Source organism: Morone saxatilis, unplaced genomic scaffold (assembly GCF_004916995.1).
Source record: "Morone saxatilis isolate NCDOM2014 unplaced genomic scaffold, NCSU_SB_2.0 Contig20, whole genome shotgun sequence".
Classification (NCBI taxonomy): Eukaryota; Metazoa; Chordata; class Actinopteri; family Moronidae; genus Morone; species Morone saxatilis.
The window spans coordinates 4,993,874-5,012,939 of record NW_023339763.1 but is presented as its reverse complement, the minus strand read 5'-3'; the positions used below and the strand labels follow the sequence as shown (position 1 = coordinate 5,012,939).

Sequence of the window (19,066 nt, the reverse complement as noted above, 5' to 3'; positions counted from 1 at the left end):
CAGAGCATCTCCAAAACTGCAACTCTTGTGTTCCCAGTCTGCAGTGGTCAGTACCTATCAAAAGTTGTCCAAGGAAGGAAAAGCGGTGAACCAGAGACAGGGTCATGATTTTGGTGATCTTCGGACTTTTCATTCAGCATATCAGCTTTGCAATCAGGTTAAAATTCCCACTTGTCTAGCACTCTAGCACTTCAGGCTGAGCTCTCCATTTACAAGTTGATTTAAGTTTCAACCCTCACCTATGGTCACAAGCTTTGGTTAGAAACAGAATTAGATAGCAGATACAAGTGGCCAAAATTATTTTTTTGCAGGATAGCTGGGCTCAGCCTTAGGGACTGCTCCTTCTTGTTGAGGAGAGTCAATTGAGGTTGTGCAAGCATTTGATCAGGATGCCTGCTGGATGTCTCCCTGTGGAGGAAACATCCATTTTCGAGAAGACCCCAGGGCAGGGTTCCTCCTTGTTGAGGAGAGTCGGTCATGGTTCGGGCATATGATCAGGATGCCTCCAGGATGTCTCCCTGTGGAGGGAACATTCAACTGGGAGGAGACCCCAGGACAGAACCAGAACACGCTGTAGGGATATACTGTATATCCCATCTGGGTGGGTGCCTTTAAGAATGTGAACACCTATGCGTGCGTGTTTGCGATTTAACATACCGACAACATGCAGCTTACATTCCATCTTGATTGTACCATCTTTCATATTACAGGGTTTAACTTGAGTCTGAGATTTTATAAAATGTCCACTGTATAGATAAATCTACCAAACAAGAAGTGACTACTGCCCTTTGAATTGTAGAGGCATGGAGGAGGTATACATTAAGCTCAACATGTAGCAGGATAAAGTGTTAAATAACAGACGTTGTAGAGGCATGATGAGCCATATGGACCTGTGGCTACAGTACAGACTGCTGGGTTTTTTCCAGCTCCCCTCTGACTCATTAAAGAACAAAATACTGAAAATAAACACACCAGCAACACTATAAATATCGTCTGCTAAACAGCTTCAGACCCGCTGACCCGATTTATCACAGATCAGCCTTCAGTGCTTGCCCGCCACCTGACAAGAGCCTTTTTTGACCCTGCCATCACTTTCATGTGGAAAGCTATTTTAAATGTTTTCTCTCTCAAGGTCTCTTTGTGTTCTCTCACATTTTTCCCTTCCTATCTATAAATGTCCTGCATCCTGTGACCTTATGCAGCATTAGCCACCAGACACGATTCCCATACAGTCATCCAACCATCCTCCACTAGATTTGCAACAAAGACACTGCAGCACATTTTCCCAATTAATGTACGAGAAAACATAATTTGTAGTTCTCAAAACTGTCAAGGGAACTGTTAAATTTAGTCAACTCTGAGGTGGAGCAGCTATGGAGCCAATGTGGAATAATATGTGAAACAGATTTCCATGTCTACTGGACAGAAGATACTAAGGGTGAATTAAAAGTTATTTGTACATTGATCATCCCTTTTCGCTCAGCACAGTGCTGATGTTAAGAGAGAATCCAGAATAGCACAGTGAGCAAGTGAAAAATACCCAGGCATGAAGCTCAACATGCCCCCGGGGTGCTAATGATGGAGACATTTTAGAGGTTGGGCTACTTCTTTTGCAAAGAAATATGGACCAATTTTCGTCTGATTTTAGATAACTTCCACCACTATTTGGTCGTGTTTAGTTTGTGATTGAAACAAAGGGTTTTAAATATACTTAAAGTGCACCACTGTTCCAACAGAAAATGCCAGATAAAATGAGCAAGTCAATAAACACAATTCAACATTACCAAATAATGTAATGAGGAAAACTATCAGCATTTGAATCCCTAAAAAGTTATACCTGCCATTGGCAAAATTAGAAGCAGTACATAGATGCAAATTACAATCTTTTCTTTGGGATTTTGTGCCGTGATTATTGCTATTCACAACCATTGCTATTCTCTTTATTGATAAGCAGACTTTCAGGTTTATGGAAAGCAAACCTTTGCAGCTTATTTTAGAGCACTTTCGACTAAAGAAAGGTGGTCAAAGTCTGACTCAACAGGCAAAGGACGAATTTGTCCAACACTGAAATCCTCTCACCAAGACCACAGAAATTACTTGTCAGGGCTACTCTGGATCTCCAAGGAACCGACAACAAGCCAGTATACCAGGACCCATACGCTTCACACAGGACAGACAGAAAGTGAATGGGTGGTGCACTGAGTGGTGGAAGGGAGCAGGTGTGTCTGTTTGATTGGTCAAAGTGACAGCAGAGTGACAGTGACAGGTGCCTGACAGCCAGGTGCCACATCATTCCTCAGTGGGCCCAGACCTCGAAACAGCATTCATTCATTAATTTCTCTCTCACTCACTGACTGAATGACATGAGAGAGAGAGAGAGAGAGAGAGAGAGAGAGAGAGTTTCAGGCAGCCAGACAGGCCTGAGAGACTCAGAGATAATTACTGTCTCTACAGATTCCTCTGACTTCTCAGATAGAGAGAAAAGAAAGGGATGGAAGGGCAAGCCAGCAGGTGGTATGCTTCATTACATCTTATTAAAAGAGCAACACATTGTTCAGGTTGGGCTGGCTGAGAGCACGGCAGTACACCAAAGAAAAAGGCAAAACCTAAATTCCACTGCATGGCTCGGCTCGACTTGCTTTTGGTACCAGGTAGTTCAGTATATGAAACAAAATTGTGGTTGCTATTGATGGTAGCTTGGCTATTTAAAAATGGCGGGTCTGTGCAGGATGTTCTATGTTGCGCAAGTGACTATTTTAGGGCATTTATCATTTATTCCTGTGCACAAACTTACCATGTTACGTTAGCATTAGTTTCAAAATAGCTGAGGCTTGATGGTAATTGTCTTATGTAGGACCTTTCCTGGCTTGGTTGTCATCGTTCTGCAGGGACATGGCAACGTTTGTATCAAATTTCATGGGAGCAAATCCAATAGTTATAGTCATATTTCACTCTGGACCAAAATGTTGGACCAACCAAACAACATGCCACTAAAAATATTAAAAAAAACATGGGTATTATTTTGCAAGGATGACTCTGTATGGTCTATTTCCCTCTCGGAATTCCTTATCTGGTTTCATGTGTTTGTGTAGCTGTAAACAGAAGCTGTACGCAGAGAATCTGCCCAACACCAGCATCATCATCCCGTTCCATAATGAGGGCTGGTCATCGCTGCTGAGGACCGTTCACAGCATTCTCAACCGCTCCCCTCCACAGCTCATAGCAGAGGTCATCCTGGTCGACGACTTCAGTGACAAAGGTACCGAGAACACCCACTCATGACTGATCAGAAAACACACCTGCGCCAGCCTTCACCTACACACATTCACACAGTTACACGAGCACAGCTGCAGTCATGCTACTAATAACCGCTTTCTTCCTCTGTATCGCTCCTTCTTTCATGCCCACACACACACACAGAGTTGCTCACACGCACACACACAAACCTCTGAGTCATTTGTTTGCAAGTGTTAGTGACTGTTGCACAAATAATAAGCCGTTCAGAAACAAAAGCATCAGCCAGCTTCTGCGGAGGCCCAAATGTGATCTCAAGAAGTTCTTACTTTTATACATCATACGCAGACAGAGGGAGAAATAGACACAAACCCTGGTGAGTCAGTGCTTCAGGAATGTATCTCACCAGCCCAGGCGGTCATTTATTATCAAGACCCGAGAGCAGCTAGCATTGCAGAGCTCACTGCTTTCTCGAGTGTGTGTGCTTGTGTGTGTTTACATGTGCCTGTGAACTTTGGTTCTACTGGTGTAAATCTTGCTGTTTTTAATTACTGGATATTGGCTAGTCATTGGTGCTAACTTCTGATTTGACCACAGATAAATAGAAATTTCAATAAAATATGCAAAAAATAATTACATGATAACCATGCTAAATGCCTAAACTTTCGTATATTAACATGGTTATGCTACATGCCAATTGTCAGAATGTATTTGTGAATGGTGTGAACATTTGAATACTGATGTAGCATTCAGCTTAAAGCACAGCTCAGCCCAACAATGTTATGTCTGATATTTAAGCTTCCAGGCTTGTTTCAGAATTCTGAAGTAGCGACATTTGCAGCACTTTGTTAGAGCTTTCTTCTGACAAAGAAAATGCAAAAAACTCATGGGTGGCTTGAAACTGGTCCGAACCACTGTAGGGCGTTTCTTCCTAATTGAGTTTACTGAGTGTCACACACTTTAAATTCTGTCTTATATCTGTCTGATTCCATACACACAGTCACTGTCTCACAACAGGACTGGGCAATTCCAAATATATAAAGGTCTGAGGAGAAGACTCCGTTTCTATTCTAACTTTAATTGATTTTTGTTTAGTTTATTAGAGAAAATGTATCATCCTCAAATTTGAAAATCAGCAGCGAACGTCAACATAACAAGATGCACATGCCCCACATTAAGGGATGTAAGCAAACCAGGACATGATATGTCCTACACTGGCGACTGTAACTGTAACCCTTTCCTCTGGCACATTGAATCTCTCCTTGTATTGGTCTCATCTGTTTTCAGAACTTAGTCAAGACTTTTTTTGTTTTGTTTTTTTGTTTTCTATTATATTGAATGTTTCATTTTTAGATTTGATTTGTATTTTTATTACAAAACGGAGGCTTAGTTTTTATGCAAAGCCTCAAGCTTCCTCGCAGACTACATGAAAATCATATTATTATTGTGTTTGGAGCTAAAAACTGCAGTAACCTCTGAACAGATGGTGATGATGGCATTGTGTGACCCCAGTGTTGGCGAGGTTTAGCGAGACTGAAATCCACTTTCTGGTGTGGGTCGGTATTCTCACACAGACAGCTTAATCAGTTTGAACTCTGGAGTTAATGTACAGCTTTGAACCCTTACATAATAAATCGGGGGACAAGTGCAATATTATCGCCGGGGTCTGAGTGGAGGAGAGAACAAGATATTCATCATTAAGCCCGGTTCACAGCCACTGTGTGAAGCATAATTTCCTGTTCACTTTTCCATGTCGTTAGATTTTAAATAAATATATATGAAGAGAGATGGAGAAGAAAAAAAGGATATGAAGAAATGTGTTTATTTGACATTCAGCGGTGTGCTATTTGCCTGTGTTGTTGTGTGTGACTTTTTTGCTCAGTGTTACAGCTTCAGCACGACACGCTATTTCAATATTTTTTATTATTTTGGTTTCATGTATTTGTAGAAGAGTGCAAAAGGGCTGGGTGAGATTTTAGAAGAGGCTGTGACACATGAGGTATAGGTATAGGCAACCAGTCTGATGTCTGCAGAGGTGTGTGTGTGTGGTTATTGTGTAGCAGCCTGTGTGATTTGCATGTGATTTAGTCAAGGACACTGGACGGCCGTGTGGAATGACACTGCGCTCTGACACAGCACCTCTCAAATCGGAGCCTGCAGATTTATCAACTTATCTGTCCTTCTGCCTTCAGATGGCTGCACGGATTTAATGGACTGAAGGGGAAGCGTTTATGCAGTATAAAGCAGCCGCGGATAACATATACTGTAAGAATGAGTTGTATAATTGATACATGCAGACCGATTTACCAAACGTCCTGCTTTAATCACATTGACTGTTTTTTCTTCTGGTGCCAATTTCAACCCATGTCCTTGTCAGAGAGTGCGAATGTTTATATACTTTTCAAGCATTATTGCTTTATGTTTTTTTGCATTTGCTCCAAGTATTGAGTTCGCTCTGGTTGACAAGAACTGTGAGCTCTACGCCGGGCACCGAAATACCATACAGACGGGCAAATCGAATTTCAAGGTCAGGAAAATACCAAATGCTGTGCTGGTTGTTGCGCTGTGCCAAAAATAGGGCCCGCGGTGTTGAAGTGCGAGGTACACGCTCACGTTTCATAAAAACCCTCTCGGCCACTTTCTTGATGCTGATGAGCAATCTCTCTGCTCCACGGCAGAAAGCTAGCCCGCAGTAATACTGATGCCCTGCTCCATTAATTGATGCTGTTTTGTTTTGGTACCTCACAGCCGACACGAGGAAGATAAACAATTGATGAGATGCTTTTTCAGAGTGCAGTTATATTTTCTGAAGTGCTAATTAGTACCCAGTTTCTATGTTGTGTAATTATAGCATCGCTGCAGAGCGGCGTTTCAGGAACAGCCTTAAAATCATAATTAATACAACTATTCAAATTTGACTCAAAGGATACCTGATGATTTATATTTGTCTGCGTGCTTGGTAAGCTCTGCTGCAGTTGACTTTGTGCTTTATTTAAGCAGAAAACTTTTCTCCTTGGGTTCCTTGGATATTCTCTGGTGGATTGTGGACTGTTTTACCTTCTCATGATAAGTGTGCTCAAAGTGTGAAACCATGCTAAATATGTACTGCGTCTTTGGGTGAACAGTATGTCTGAGAGGCACAGAGAACAGAGGAGCAGAGTGTGAGCTGTGAGGAGCTCTCACAATATCAGTTGGGGATCGCTGTGTGTCGAGGATCATCAGATTCAAGGCGGGGGTCAGATGGCTTTCATTGGGAGTCTCTATATTTGTGTTTTCCCCACTGTGCCCTGCTTCTCTATTCCTTTCCACTCTACAGACTCCAGTTCGCTGCTGCTTGGTCCTACCTGAGGAGGAATAAGGCCTTGTTTAAGCTTAGAAGTTCTAGTTTGAATGTAAAAATGAGTTGAATTAATTTGCCTCTCTTTAACAAGTACTAACTGAGTGTAAGCTTGGTCACTGTGCATAAATTGACCATCTGTTTGCAGTTTATCGCACCTTTTGAATTTCTTATTTTCTGCTTGGCGTGACTTCACAAAGGATAAAATGATAACAACAAATACTGTGTTCCATAGAGAGGTATCCAATATTGATGACACTTCATGCATTCCTTTTTCTGGAATAAAATTGAAATAAAACTTCAGTCTTTATGTCAAAACAAGAAATGGTTGTATTCCCTTATAACCTGATGTAATTAAAATATGCTTCAATAATATTATTAATAATATTTGTTTGCAGCTTAGTAACAGGGTTTGTTTCTGCAGTGAAAATGCACTAATACTACACTTCTATGTTTGCTTATTAGGTATTTAAATGTCAAAACTTCCGTTGATAAAAAGCCTCTCTTTGCCTCTGTCATTGTTCAGTGTTAGTACACCATAACTATAAGTTTGGAAATGACATCTCCAAAAAAACATTAAGGTTCACTTTTTAATGTTTTGAATGGTCAGATGTTTTTATATTAAACGTCACTGCAGTTGCAAATGCCTCGAACAGTTTTAGCTCCTCTCCTCTCTCCTCTGCAGCAAGTTTAAGGCTTTGAAATGAATTGTCCTCCTCTTCCTTCCACCAGCTGAGACACTGCCCCCCAGTCCAAGCAAAACATGATAATAATGTGATTTTTGATGTGTCTTACAGTATAATACAAACAAATGTTCTTGTATTACATACATATGAACTAATCAGTCCTTCTCTTCTTATCATCTTTATCTGCCGACTTGTTTACACATTGGTTAAGATCCCTATGTTGCTTTATCTGCAATGTTATGATAGCAGGAAAGCAGTATTCAAGGTAAGGACCGGAAATGGAGAGTTGGCTGGTATGAGAACCAATTTAATCAGTTTATGTTGATAGAAAATCGAACAAAGCCCACCTGGAAGTTTTGAAAAATGCAATGTTAATTTAGTATGAATTAGTGAGCTCAAAATTACAAAGGTTTATGTTTAGTAGATGGCTTAATTGTTCTTGAATATGTGCAGTTAATGACTCTGAATGTGGTTGGATATTTTTCTTCATTACAGCAATTAAAATTAATAAGCAGTGATGTTGGAGGACACAGAGTATACATAGAGCATAGCATCCTGCTCATCTAAAATGTGTACATATGTACATAAAAGCTGGTCATTAAAGTTGGAATACACGTATAAGATTATTGAAACCTATAAAGACAACCGTTTCCACCAACATTCACAGATTTTGTTCAGTTTTGGCAGCCAGAAGGCGCACATACTGAGTGACGAGTAAATAGAGAGCACACTGGTGCTAATTTATACAGCAATCCATGTGGAAACAAAAAAAAAACTACATTTGGATGAGATAGTGGATGGAGAAGTGAGGGGAAATTCCACAGAAGGAGCTGGAGGAGGCAGAGCTTCATCAAAGTTGAACGTCATGTGAGCTGCAGCTCAGATTTCTCTCTCATCCCAACCATCTTGTTGTTTCTTTCTTTGTCTGTCAGAGCTTTTGGACTGACAGCACAGTGCACAGTTGTTCCTTACAGTGGGAATGTATTAGATTGTACAAGGAATCAACTCTTCAGCTGTGAAAACTTTAATAATCGGCTACCTAGTGTCAGTTTCAGTTTTAGTTGGACTTTGAATTAAATTTTGAATACAAGGATGTATTCAAAACAGTATTTGTCTAAGGATGCTGCCTTTTCACCCCCAATGAACGCGATATTTCCCTTTCGGTTACTTAAGTGAATGTAAACAGACTGACAAAAGAAAAGAAAATAAAGTTCCATTGGGTTTTTGCTGGCAGATGTCTTCAGCACATCAACACGGCAGGGAGCAAAATAAAAGACACCTTCAAAGTTGTCATTTTGAATGGCACATTATTTATAATTTCCAAATTATAGTAGCTTCACACAAATTTTCCTGCACAACCGGTTCTTTTGCAGAATAATGTTTGGAGAAAATCACACCTGTGATTTCAAAGTGATGATTATAATTTCCTGCTTCAACCCACGACTGCAACAAGAAATAAAAATAAAAAAGAAATTCTGGCAATATTTACTTCCACATTCGTCTGTTTTTCAATATGTATCACCTTGTCAATGTAAAATGATCTCAATCCCTGCTCTCCCCTCTGTATGTTCATGGCCTTCCTCCCTCTATCTTTCTCGCTCTCTCTCGCCCACACTCACCTCAGTTCATTCAGGCTGAACACTGACTCACAGATAACATGCAAACACTGAAACCTGCTGTTTTTATCTCATCTCAATGTGTCTTTCTTTCCTCCTTTCCTCTTCCCATCTCTCTTGCTGCTCTTTTCTTTATTTTTCCTTCATGTGTCTAATCTCTCCTTTGTCTCTTTCTGTTTTCTCTTTGTCTTTTCTTGACGTCTCTTATCTTTAGTGCCTCTGTCTATTTCTTGACGTCTACCTTGTTTCATCTCTTGACATCTCTTCTTATTTGTGCTTCTCTTTTCTCACCTTTTAGTCTCTGTGTGTGTGTGTGTCCATCCAAAGTTTCTGTGCAGAGTTTCAGTTGATTTCTTTTTTAGTGTTTCTTTGGCTTTCACTTGTCTCTTCCTAACATCTCTCCCATGCAAAACTTCGCATCCTGTTTCGTTTGTTATCTCTGTCTTTTATTTTGTCTTTTGTCATTCCTTTTTCTTGACACCAGTTGTCTTGTGGTCAGTTAACAAGAAGAAATGTCAAACATCTCCTAGAATACATCGGTTTTGATTAGGATCCCTTTAGTTTGGTTCTTGAAGAATTGTACGCATTAAAAATTTGCAGTTCTGAAATGAACTTGTCATAAAGACTACACATACACCGATACAACTTACTTCAAGTACTAAACCTGTACATAAATGATAAATTGACTTACACTGCATGTCACATTCACACACACCAATGGGAGAAATTTAGAGTTCAGTATCTTGACCAAGGACACCTCGACATACAGAGGGAGGAAAACCAAAACTATCCTGTGAAACAGCATAGCTTCTCCATAAACCCCCCCAAAAAAACATGACATCAGTCTGCCAAAGTCAGCCTTTAGCACTTTCCTGCCGCCCCGCCGTCAGAATGCCGCTTAGAATGCAAACAAGAGGATATAACAGCAATGAATTAAAGTGAAATTGATTCCATGTAGCAGAGTAATGGCATCATGTTCACTTCCTGCCTGACCTGGATTTGTCTGTACCCAATCTGCTTAATGGATCTGCTGTTTCTGACTTACCTATATTTTCTTTTTTTTCTGCATAGCTTTTGTTTTTATACTTGCCCCCCAAACTTACGCACTGATACCAATATCTAATATGCGATAAGCTAAAAAATTCTGATAAAACTTGCAATGCTGATATATTGGTTGGGATGTATAAATGGCGTTCCCTCCTTCTTCTTTTTTCTCTTCTCTTCTGTTCTGTCCCACTTGGACTGCCGTAGGTGTTATATGTGGGTGTGATATCTCCCATTCCAGGGGTAGGATCAACAAAGCTTCTAAATCTGACTCCGTAGGATCCGTCAGCTTCAGTGACTGCTGGGATTGTTGGCTGTCATGTTACTGACCTAACTTCTACTCTCCCTGCTAATCTGTGCTGCTATTGACTCTTACTTTACGCAGTGGAAGACTGTTGACAATAGAAAATGTCAGGTTTCAGTCTGAGTCCCTCAGTCAAACAGCAAGTGTTGTTTGTTTTTTGTTCCATTTACTCTGACATTCAACCATCATAAAGGTAGAAATCCATCATAGAAAAGGGAGAGGTACAAATGTTCCTCCCACAGTAACCTCAATAGGAAACAATATGATGCAGCCACAGCACCTGCTGGGTTTTGAGTGAGGGCAAGGTCTGATTCCTGTTGCTCTGATATGTTGCTTCTGGCCCAAAAAGAAACCTTTCTTCTCTGGATAAAAGAAATTCTCCTCAGATGAGCTGTCATGGCATGCCTAAGGTTGATTACTAAGTGTAGTACCATGCACACCTGGTAGATAACATGAGAGGAGGATGCTGGGGGCTGTGAAAGCCACTGAGAACAATACATTGTTTAGCACCTAAATTTCCCTCAACACCATTAATGCTAACGTTTCTTTCTTATCAAACTTACAAAGATGTTGGACGAGCCACCAAACAAACATTCACCTGGGAAAAGTGCACTGCTAACATAAGTCTGCAAGTTAGATAGCTAATTAGCCATTAGCTGCAGCATATTAATGTTAATGTTACTTTGGTGCGGTTAGGTGGTGTTGTGGTCCTTACTCTTTGCTAAAAATCGATGAGTTGTAAATTCATACACAACATCTGTAAGAACCATGTTTGGTATGTCCATGTTTGATATTTTGAATTATACATTGTGGATACTATGAGAAAACTGCATTCATGCGACAGTTGCCAGCTGCTGTGTTTACCAGTTACCGCTCTCATCCTCTTTTACTCATTCAGGGCAATATATGGCTTGGATAGAAATCTCATTATTACTTTTGCTGTGTTATTAAAGATTCCTAAAATAACAAGAAACCATTTGGTTAAAAAAAAAAAAAGACTGTCAGCCAAAGGACGGCTTCATATTTTCCTTTCATATCTCATCTCTGGTACGTCATTGGGCTCAGACGTCTTCATAGGAGAGTTTCATTAAACCAGGGACAGTGTGAGCCCAGATGTATCCATCATGGTTAACTGTGGTGTGTGACAGAGACAATCCCTCTCAGCAGGACCACTGAGCCACACTGCAGCATCACCTCCTGCGATGGAAACCTGTCACTGACTCCAGATTGATTGTCCAGTTATTCAGTCACTGTCCAGTGCCTGATGGGATCAATTACACAACTGTCTGAAAAACTAAATCTAAAGCTAAATGGGGATATTTCATTTGGAAACACTAAATGTTGATATAAGAGAAATATTAGTATTGGGGAAATTAAGTATCAAACAAAATACTGATTCTCTTTTTTTAAATGTTTGTGTTTAGTGAATGGATTAATTTGTGTTTCAACATGTAATTAGTTCTGTGTACTTGTTTGCCAATTTGTAGCTAGCAATTCGAGATGGTATGACATGCTTTTAAATGGCAGTTATCATGTTTTGGCAGGAAAAATGAAAACACAGTTTAGTGTGGAGGCAGGTGATAAATGTGCCCGAGAAATAAATGTAGTCATAGAGTGAGAAATGGAGCAATCGAGAGGCATGAAACAACATTCAGAGAGGGGAGGAGGGGTGGATGTAATGTGAAAGACAGAGAGGTGAGTCGGATGCTTTGAAGGGGAATTAAGTAATTTTGGACTTTTCTCCACCTGCATCAGTGAGACAAATCTCTGGTGACCTGAAAAAGACAGATATGTAAAAGGCACTTTGACAATGAATGAATAAAATAGCTAATTAGAGCAGAGATCCAACAGAAATGTGTAAAAAGAGGTTGTTTATCACCACATATAATATTAGACTTTTTTTCCTGATGGAAAGTGTTAAAATATCAGTTCTCACAGTGTGGAGGCTAAAAGTGAGCATGTCAGGCCCTGGCAAATGAATAACACCTTAACCAGATTATCTTACTCACGTTGCTGTCTGACTAAGCATAATAACTGCATTGACAATATCTTGGCAGCAGGAAAGGTAAAAAATTTACATTTGGCAAAATGGTTGTCACAATGATGAAAACAAATACCCTTCTTTTGATGTTGTAGTCCTCTTTTCTGGCATCCTGTAGGCTACCACACATACTCCTCAGGCATAACCTTGATTATCAAAGAACTCCTGAGGGAAATCAGGTTACTGCCATTTATATAAATATAAATCAATCCACTGCCGCACTAAATGTAGTTATTGAGTCATCAGAGCTGCCTATGAAACACTATAAATTCATAATAGTATTTCTGTGTTAGGGGCAGTTAAAGGAATACTGACCACTTTTGGGTTTGAAGGTTGTCAGATGGTGGATTGATGGATTTGCTTGCGGGGGTGAAATAAATCCGCTCAAATATTTTAAAGCAAGTTTAACTTTGACATGCGAAATTGCAAGCTGTCTTGACAGTGCTGACCTTTTGAGGAAACAAAAATCTGGAGAGTCCAAAACACAAGAGAAGTTTTATTCAAGCCTCCTCTGTCGGAATACAAAATGTGGCTTTTAGACAGTTATGAGGCAGGAGTTGATGGTATAAATACATATTTTGAACGTATTGTCTTGCTAACAACCAAGCTAATTATATTACTAACTGATAGTTAGCTATCAGCTCAACATTTACAGTAGTTCACCAGCTATACCTGCGAGTGGTCCCTGTATCAGCAAGCTTCTAGCACTGCCTATTTTGTGAGGACTTGGGTGATTTTTGCAGGTGCAATTAGGCCATTAGATGTAAAGCATAGCAATTCAACACATTTTGTTATATTTAACATTAATATCTTTGTTTTACATGTGATTTCTCAAACACTGGTATATATTCTATGTCAGTACCAGACAAATAATCCATATATGGTGATATTAATTTAACCCATATTCAAAGCCCCACTCAAAACATATATTATGCACCTTTAAAAGCAGGTTGCAGAGCTGAGTAAAAAGCAAAAGAGAAAGATTGGGCAGAAAACTGAAACTGAAAAGGACAGAAAGAGAACAATGTGAGATGAATGAAGTCTAATAATGATGAAAGTATGACAGAGGCACCACTGGTCTCAATGAAACCAGTTCTAACTGCTTAACCTGCCCAGCTACAGTCCATGATGAGCTTCAGCTGGGTGAGAGGAGCGAGAGAAGGAGGAGGAGGCGTGAGGAGAGTGGTGATGGTGAGGGGAGGTCAGCTCACTCTTCATTAGGCTGTAATTGAATTTCCGCAGCCCGTGCAGGAAGGATGTTCAGCCCTCGCTCTCCCTGCAGGGGAGTGTTGGCTCGCTCCAGCTTCCCAACCTCCTCGATACTTTCAAGGTTAGCTCAGCTAATGGGCTACTTTCTCCGCGGATTTCTCTGCTCACCATCTGTCATCTACATGCCTGAACATGTAGGCGCAAAGGTACATGTTCCACTGTGCAACGCTGCTGAAATAAAGTAGTATAGAATACTAGAGACCCTGTTTAGTACAGCAGTAGACCCCCTCTGGCCCTGATAACAGCTGACACACGTTGTGGCAGTGACTCAACAAAGGACCCGCAGTGTCTCAGTCTTAGAGCTGATCACAGAGGCTTGGAAGCACTTTCATCCTTGTCTACCAAAAAAGTTTACGGGTGGATATCATCAACAAGTATCACAGCAGGAAAAATACACTTTGCTCTCACAATTTAAATAGTAACTGTTGGGGTTTCAGGATTGTGATACGATAAAATTGTTCATATTGGTTGTTTGATTTTTGATAGGAAAGCTTTGTGTTGTAATTTCGTTTTGTACATCTGCCCAAGTTAACATGCATATCTTTGAAGGATGCATTCAAGTTCATCCCAAAGAGGATCAATACCAAGTCATTTTTGTGACCAGGTCCTTAAACTTTGCATCTTTTTTTCAATAATGTGATGCATTTCCTGTTGAAACCCCTATTTTAGAACATAACATGTAATTAAAAAGGTGAAGGGGAGGTATACTTAAAATCTGCGATCTTGTTGGTTGGATTTTACAATCATACTTATACTTTTGCAAGATGAGGTTGCCGTTACAGATCAACTGTTTCCTGTTAAGTTGGTTCTAATTTTGCTTATCTCGACCTGTTTGTGGATAATTCTGGTACACTGACAAAAGCTTAATCTCATGGGGGAAAGTTACCATCATTTCCTTGGATGTGCATTATGGTCATGAATGTTTAAACCTGCTCTGCTACGATGTAAGCTTCATGCTCCTATCCAGCATGACATGTTGTTCTACAATTGATAATGGACACTGTGTGATCTGTTGTGATGTGTTGTTGTATGTTGCTACTGCTGTACTGCTGTGGTGGTAACTGTTGTCCTCTGGTCTGGTGATACCAGCAAGACAATCTTCTCTATGGCCAGTCGGTGGTCTGCGGTGGGTGCAGAAGGGTAAAAAAAAAACCAGGACAAATTTCAACACATTTCAACACGTTTGGGGAATTCTTTTCCTTTTACCCATCTCTGCCTTGCTCTCTAGCCACGGTCTGGTTTAATTTTTTTTCAGCTTATTTTATTTCCTCTAATAAAGCTGTGTTTTGAGGGCCGGGAGGTAAAAGGTGGTGTTTTTACACAAGAGGGAGCACAAAGCAGTGGAGCACGTTATCATGTTTTAGCAAGTGTTTATTTTTTCCCCTCCTTTTTAATTGGAGTGTACTTTGGAGATGAGAGCTGTTCTCCAGGGAGGCTGACTTCATTAGCACCTGTAAGTGTCAAGGCATGTTAGCGCAGAAGGGAGAGATTGAGAGAGAAAGGCACGTTTGGGGAGTCGTCTTTTATAAATGCTTTCTAATATTTGGATGCGACATCACAAAACCGAATCAAAAGTTATTTAATGTTCCTCCGTCTCTTCCCAGACAAAACTTTATTCAGTGTGCCTCAATTAATGTAGTAGCTCTACGGTCATTTTCGCCGTGTTTTAAAGTTGAAGTTGTGATTTTATTGTCTTTGTTTTAACACTAAGGACGAACACGACATCACAGAACGAGACGTCTTCTTTGTTTTGTCTTGTTTCCATAAAGAGGTTATTATTATTATTATTATTTCTGTTTCATTGAAGTTTAAATTGAGAATTGGAGCTGCTCCCCAAGGAGTGTCATTAGCGTCTGTAATAGTGGAAGTAACTGGCATCCTGCCAGCTTAATGGGGGCAATCTTAGTACTACAACAATCATAAACGCAAGTTAACCATTAAGCACAAAAGAGAAGGGGAGGAAAAGGGAAAGAAAGGAAATGAGCAATGATAAGAGAAATGGCCAAAAAGAGATGGGGTGGTGTTCGAGTTAAATACTTGTTATTGTATTTTAATAGCTTTCCCTGGAGAGCAGCAATGCCATTTTGGTTGTTCAGCAAGTTGAAAGAAGCTGCTGTAAAGGATGGACAAATAGTTGATCAGGAAACATGCACAGATTTTTAAGTAAATGGAGACAGATGTTTTATTAATCAGGAGGCATGTTAGTGTCACACTTAATACATGGAGTGTCTACTGGACTGCAGAAATAAGCCTGCCACAGTTAGGCTTGTTTTTACTTCTTTTTCTTTTCTTGTACTTTGTGCTTTTATTCTCCTCCTTTTTCTTTACCTTCTTTGTTCCTTCTTCTTTACCTTATTCACCTTTTGTGTTTGTTAATTTCATTATTTTTACCTTCGCTATGGAGGTTGTGTTTTTGGTGCAGTATGTTTGTTTGTCTGTCAGTAGGATTACATTAAAACTAATGGCCAGATTTTTATGAAACCTGGTGGAAGGGTGTAGCATGGGCCAAGGAAAGAAAAATAATTTTTCACTTTCATTAACAAACGAAATAGGTCCATATAATAAATTTCAGGAATGAAAGACAATGGGTATTTGATTATCTGAACAGGTTTATATAAGAACTCTGAAATAAGCTTCCTAACACCAAATATGCAGTTTATCTTAATTAAATATCCTCCAAAATACATGTGCATTAACAAAATAGTGTCTAAACTTAATACCTTTAACTGCAATACCTGCTCAACCCAACATACTCAGAAGAGACACAGCAGTGATTTAAAAAACTGATTCACCTGTTGGTCCAAACACCCAAAATTGCATCAATATTACACCCCCTACAAACAAACATCAGTAAACCTTCTAATTTTCTCAACATTGGGTCAAAGCCACATGGTGGCTCATTTTTTATTTTTCAGACGCAGGGTTGTGGAAGGTTTCCAATACCGAGACTTGTTTAATATAAAAGGTTGGAAATATGTCATAATTTCAATAGCCTCGATGCTTTTGATAATAGAGTACTGAAGAACATCCTACAGTCAGACTGACAACAACTTGACAGCTCTTCTGTTTTTTCATGCGGTCATGTAGATTTTAAAACCCTTCAAATGGGATAAGGGCCAGAAAACTTGTGAAGAGCTCTTGCTATTTTTTCTCGTCCTCTCACAACAGAAGCTGGACGACAGTGTCTATGAGAAAACTTGAACTCGCAGGTCTGAGCTGGCAGGCTGCTGCTCAAACTCTGACAATGACTCTCTCAAGGACTAACAATCCCCACAGGGATATTTTTATAGCAGTCGACAGCAGCAGTACGAGAGCCGCTCGACAGGATGAGGTTTGGAGATTTAGAGTGAACACAACATCAGTGCTGCCGTGTTAACAGTGACTAACAGTGACTCTATCTCTGTTGCTGTTACCGTTCAGTCTTTATGAATTCAGTTTGCCTCTACTCTGCTCTGCCGTATAACTGTCTCTGCTTCATTTTATTCTCCTTTTTTAATATTTCCATTTATTATTTGTTGTATTGTATTGTAAATTCTCAGATACACTCTACACGTTGGGTCTGGGTTTTAGGTCAGTTCTTGCATTATCTTTCTGGAATGCTTAACTGTAGATTTTTTGACTGCCTTATGCAGACTTCATGATATTTTTTTTCTTCCAAGATGGCCATTCTGTCAGATGGTGATCACAGAGTCAGAAGTTCCTGCATGACTCAGCGGAGAGACATGGTAGACTACATGTTGCCACCTTTCATGATTCGTGTGATAGGTTGTCAACAAGGTGCCAGTGACTGACTTTACTGTTCCAACTGACAGAAAGTCCTTGTTGGATGAAGAAAAAAATAAAAAATAAATCTCTACTATTCCAAATCAGAAAAGTTGTTCTTCCTGTGGAACCCTGGTGGCCTGCAACATCCCAGATTCAAGTTTGGCTCGAGACCTTTGTTGCTTGTCATCCCGATCATTCATTTATCACCACTTATGTCCTGGCATCTATCTGGGGTCTTATAAAAGCATAAAATACCTCAATTTTTTTTTTTTTTACAAACTTGGAACTTACTATCTTGTCACATTCAAAATTTAAAATAAGGATTTAAAAAGGAACTCTATGTCAGGGCACCTGATCCGAACAGAAACTAATGTGCATGAATTAATTTTCCTTTTCAGTCAGAACAGGTCCAAGACTCAAAGTAATTAGATCAAAATCAAAATATGGTCCACCAGAACAGACAAAAATGAAAAGTCCAACACTGCATATTTGTCTCTTGTGATTATGACATACAACATGATCAGATCTACCTGGGTCCAATAATTAGATATATTGAGAAACAGACCTGAGACCAGCAGCCATACATTACGACTTTACCCAACCTGATTAGACTAGTTATCATTTGGACCTGGGAAGATTGGGCAGAACCCACTCCTATTGTTCTATTGAAATTTAATGGTTGAGATTACACAGAATGTATGACAAAACTGATTTAAAGATGTATAATTGTTGTGCATACATGCACTGTAAATCAATCCCAATCCAGGATTCAAATTCTGAAAAATGGCAGACCTTTAAATTCAGATATGGAGCAGAAATACAGCAGCCCTGATAGAGATGTTTGTGTGTAATGTAGCATGTGTGCCTGCGCTGTAAATGTGTGACAGAGCTTGAAGGCACAGACATGAAATTGTCAGTCCTCTCCTCTTGCTTATCAAAATACTGCTTTCATCATTTTGCGACGTGACGGCAATGTGCACATCTGTAATACATCTCTTATCATTGCCTCAGGAGCTATTTAAACTCTGTGTATTTTGTGTGAAGGCCCCAGACTGGCTTATATCATCACAGACTCTCCCTCAGCATCCTTTTCTTTTTTTTAATGACATTCGCAAAAAAAGCTGCTTCAAATGTTCCCGGCCTGGCACTCGGCAAAAAGGGAAGATGTGCGATGGAGTTCACAGGCGCAGCCGAATATTTTGGAGGAATAAATTAGCAGCTTGGTTCTTTGGTGCCATGCCAAGACTTCTGGGAAGTAATCCAGCACCTTGGAAAGACAAAGATTTGGATGCCATATTGGATCCACTGTAATTTGAGGTTAATTGAATTGAAAATTCCCCCTTTCTCACCCAACAAAAAAAGAAATTGTCCGTAGAGAATGAAGAACTGAAGGCCTATATAGAAAATATAGCATGTGTTTAATGTTTTATGCAGCTGTTTATTGAATCAAAATAAACAGTGGTAAATTGTCATCAAATGTCTTTATTTCCCTTGATGAATACTCATGGAGCACTGCTTGCCACAGTGCAATGTCTTCTTCTCTGCTTAGTTTTAGTGTTTGTGATTGAATTCTAATTAATGGCTCAGAGGAAAATGCAATGCATTCCTGTAGCAGAAACAGATGGAGGGTAGCGAATGTTCGGCTGTTTGGTAAATGGGGTCTGCGGAAATGATCCAGGCATCGATGATGTCTGAGCCCTCATCATGTCCTGGACTTCACATTCTAATAATGACTAATGTGTTTGCAGACATCAGCCTGTTCTCGTTAGG

The 19,066-nt window shown here is 39.8% G+C and overlaps 1 protein-coding gene across 1 annotated transcript in view; it reads left to right on the top strand.

Annotated features, from left to right (window-relative positions):
- The window catches only part of LOC118332055 (polypeptide N-acetylgalactosaminyltransferase 10), a 78,509-nt gene that overhangs the window by 30,450 nt on the left and 28,993 nt on the right, over nucleotides 1–19,066 (top strand). The window contains exon 4 of the mRNA XM_035667185.1: nucleotides 3,093–3,259. Within this exon, the coding sequence (XP_035523078.1) occupies nucleotides 3,093–3,259 (167 nt within the window). The remainder of the gene's footprint in view (nucleotides 1–3,092; nucleotides 3,260–19,066) is intronic.